The sequence below is a fragment of the Miscanthus floridulus genome, chromosome 1 (genome assembly GCF_019320115.1).
Source record: "Miscanthus floridulus cultivar M001 chromosome 1, ASM1932011v1, whole genome shotgun sequence".
Classification (NCBI taxonomy): domain Eukaryota; kingdom Viridiplantae; phylum Streptophyta; class Magnoliopsida; order Poales; family Poaceae; genus Miscanthus; species Miscanthus floridulus.
In genome coordinates this window covers 190,169,568-190,173,584 of record NC_089580.1, presented here as the reverse complement: position 1 = coordinate 190,173,584, position 4,017 = coordinate 190,169,568, and the positions used below count along the sequence as shown (strand labels likewise).

General features: G+C 42.7%; 1 protein-coding gene across 1 annotated transcript; it reads left to right on the top strand.

The window, feature by feature from the left end:
- The first annotated feature begins 1,126 nt into the window (after window positions 1–1,126).
- On the top strand, window positions 1,127–2,340 carry LOC136468670 (uncharacterized). Its single transcript, XM_066467162.1, has 2 exons — window positions 1,127–2,225; window positions 2,333–2,340. The coding sequence occupies exons 1-2, from the start codon at window positions 1,127–1,129 to the stop codon at window positions 2,338–2,340; spliced, it is 1,107 nt and encodes a 368-aa protein (XP_066323259.1).
- The last annotated feature ends 1,677 nt before the right edge of the window (window positions 2,341–4,017 follow it).

Below are 4,017 nucleotides of genomic sequence, written 5' to 3'. Positions count from 1 at the left end.
CCTCTAATTTGGATGCTTCATGTTCTCTCAGGGGTCAGGGGCTCAGAGTTAGAGCTGCATTCCTCTGATTTGAAGGCCTGAAGGTGCCGGCCCTCTGCTCATTGGTGATGAGCTGCTCTGACGATTGTATGTCCATTTTCCCTCCCCATCTGCTCTCCTGACCTACATGGCTGCATCCTCTCTGGCTCTGCTAGTAATGCTGCTAACTATCAGCCTTGTGCTTGTACAGCTGTGGAGCGACGACGTGCAAACATGGAAGTGATAATGCCGATGCCTAACCTTGACGGAGGTGTTCTACATTCATCATCTGGGTCAGGTGCAGCTGCCACGGCTTCCTCAGCTAGTCCAGATGTTGCAACACTAGTTGAGAGGGCTATTGCAAAGCTACCTCCAGAGCTTGCTGCCCAAGCTGTTGACACCAAGAGGAAGGCAAAATCACAAGATCCAGGATGGAAGTATGGGTGGTGGCCAGATGCTTTGAAGAAGGATTTTGTGCAGTGCATATTTTGCAAAAAGATTGTCCCCTCTGGAATAAAAAGATTCAAGCAGCCCCTTGCCGGGGGGTATGGAGATGCAGTTGGATGTCCTAGTGCTCCAGAAGTAGTTAAGAAGGAGATGGCTGATTACCTGAAAAAGAACTCAAGAACTATTCTAGCTTTGAATCCTACATTAGGTGAAGATGAAGAGCAACAAGATGATGCTACTGCTGCAGAAGAACCAGCAGCTGTACCAGAACCAAGCTCTGGAACAAAAGTCAAGCAAAAGAAGAGGATTGCTCAGGCTGCCATCTCTTCTTTCACTGTCACTGCTGCACCAAAACCAGCCACTCAAAAAATGTCCAGATCAGTGAGCTCAATGCTTTGCAAGTCACCGGAAGAAGTAGTTGAAGAGAGGCACAGATCCAAGCATAGTCAACCTACACTTGAGCATTGCACAAAGAAAAGTAAGGAGGCCAAAGTAGTTGTTGATGATCATGTTGTAGATTTCTTCTATGAGAATCGCATTCCATTGAAAGTCATTAATTCTAGAAGCTAGGAAGTTTTGATTGAGTCAATTGGACAATACGGCCCTAGGTACCGCTCACCATCATATCATGATATAAGGGTACCACTGCTTGAAAAAGGCTATGAACAGGACATCAGAGTTGAGGAAGAAGCATGAGGAGGCTTGGAAGGAATATGGCTGCACCATAATGTCCGATGGGTGGACTGACACAAGCCATCGCCATCTCATTAATTTCCTTGCTAACAGTCCAGTAGGGACTTTCTTTCTAGGGTCTGTTGATGCTTCAAGTGAGATAGCAAATGGACCATTGTTGGCTGATTTGTTGGAGAAGCAAATAGATAAGGTTGGGAAGGAACATGTGGTACAGATTGTCACTGACAATGGAGCCAACTTCAAGGCTGCAGGGAGGCTTTTAATGGAGAGGATCCCACATCTATTTTGGACACCATGTGCTGCCCATTGCTTGGATTTGTTATTAGAGGACATTGGGAAGATCAAGGAATTCAACACTTGCATCAACATGGCAAAGAAGGTGTGTAGGTTCATGTACAAGCATGGGAGGATTCTAGATCTCATGCGAGATAAGATTGGAGGAGATCTTGTGAGGCCAGCTATAACTCGCTTTGCCACTTCATTTCTCACATTGGCAAGCATGCATAAGAACAAGACTGGATTGAGGAATTTAGTGGTTAGTGAGGAATGGCAAGCTACCAATTTCTCTAGCACTACAGAAGGCCGGCAAGTTGAGAACATTATCCTTTCAATGCCATTTTGGAATAAAGTGGAATTATGCATAAGAGCTACACAGCCACTTCTTGTTGCTCTTAGGATTGCAGATGGAGATGAGACACCTGCGGCTCCTGAGATTATGGCAGCCATGGATCATGCAAAGGCTGCAATCAAGGATTCTTTGAAAGACAAACCAAATTTACTCAAAGAGGTACTAGAATATTTTGACAAGAGATGGGAAAACCAAATAGAGCAGCAGTTGTATGGAGCAGCCCTATACTTGAATCCAAGCAAGTACTTTGCCATAAGGGAAAAAGATAGGAGACAAGCCACAAAGCTAAGAATTATGTTTAATCAAGTTATGTGGAAGATGGTGAGTGATGATGAGGACCAAAACAAGATAAGCAAGCAAGCAGATGACTATGAGAGGTCTGAAGGCCAATCCTTCTCAAAGCCAGGAGCAATAAGAGACAGAGATAGAAAAAATCCTAGTAAGTTCTCCAATCTGAAATTTTGTATAATTATTTCCTTACCTTTTCTGAAAGATATCAGCAATGAACTAATAATGGATTTCTATACTTTGGAATGGAATTTGCAGTTCTTTGATGGGGTGCATATGGTGGCCTGACATATGAACTTCAATGTTTAGCAAAAAGGATTGTTAGCCTTTGTTGTTCTGCATCTGGATGCGAGCGTAATTGGAGTGAATTTTCTACTGTAAGTGCTATGCTACAGCTATTGTTGTGCTAAGTAATTGAGTATGGTATCTAATTCTGCAATCTTTTGTGTAGATCCATACAAAAAAGAGAAACCGGTTAGAGCACAAAAGGTTAAATAAGTTGGTATATGTCAGCTACAACCGCAAGATGGAAAACAGATTTAAAAACATTAGAGAGCTGGGTTCCAAAGGAAAGCGATCAAATCCACTCTTGCTTGATGAATTTCATTGGGAAAATGAATGGGTCAATGACAATTGTGAACCAGTTCATGAAGGTGCTGCCAATGCTATTACTTGGGCTAATGTGGATGATGCTATTGGTGCAACTCAGGGTCTAGAGGGCCGTAACTTGCCTAGGGCTGCTGCTACTCGTACTGCTATTCCTACCCCTGTGAGGCGTACTTATGCTAGGAAGCGTCCAAGGAACACAGTGGCTCAAGATCTTGATGAAATAGATGATGAAGAACAAGATCAGCAAGTAGAATCTGATTCAGCAACACCTATGGATGAGGATGAAGAATCTGCACCACCACCAACAGCAACTGCAGATGGACATGGAGGCTTCCATTTCAATGATGATTTGCTTTATTAGATGGCTACTAGTTGCCTACTTTTGTTGGACTATTGTGTGTTGATGTTTGCGACTTTGTGTTGAACACTTTTGCTTATCTGTACTAAACTAATTTGCTTATCTGTACTAAACTAATTTGGTTATGTAATATGCTGCCCGTGTGGCTGCCATGGTCTGCTAAATGCTAGATATTTGCTACTGCAGCAGTGCTGCTATTGATATGTGTCAATAACTCAAGATCAAGACTACATTAGTGTTGCTAATTATGGTGTTCTTTGGTATTGCAGGCTTCCAGCAACAAGTCAGCAAAGGAATGGAGTTTGGGACAGTTGGACAGTGAAGAAAAGGCAAGAAAACAACTCCCACAAGTAAGTCACTTGCTAAACACTAATGTAGTCTTGATGCTTGCTATATTGTGTACACTATATAGTACATATAGGTATATATATAGTATGTATATGTCCTGATGCATAGGACGATTATATGGACGACCAGGGTCGACTAGGCTCGACTAATCGGCCTGGTCGACGACTAATCACGATTAGTCGCCTGGTCGGTCCTATAGCGACTAGGTTCGACTAGACGACCTGAAAACACTGCATACAACTAACTACTCATTGAATCTATACCTACATTGCAATGTAAATCAATCTTCTACACCTATGCACATACATTATACAAAAGAAACAACATTTCATCCACTAATCATCATATAATGAAGCACAACATTAAAACTAGGTTTTGCATAAATACTCAATAAATAGATCAAATCAAAGCGTAAAAATTGAGGAGGTGGGGGAGAATACCTTGCTCTTACAGCTTCACGGAGAAGATCCAAGTTTTACCGGTCGAAATCCATGATTCCAGAGCGAAAAATCATGACGACAACCAGGTGTTTGGCTCACACACATTATCGCACACCCTCCCAGTAGCGTGTCGTGATTCATGTTAGTCGCAGCTCCGTGCCTCTCTCCGTCGTCATCCATCTGCTCCT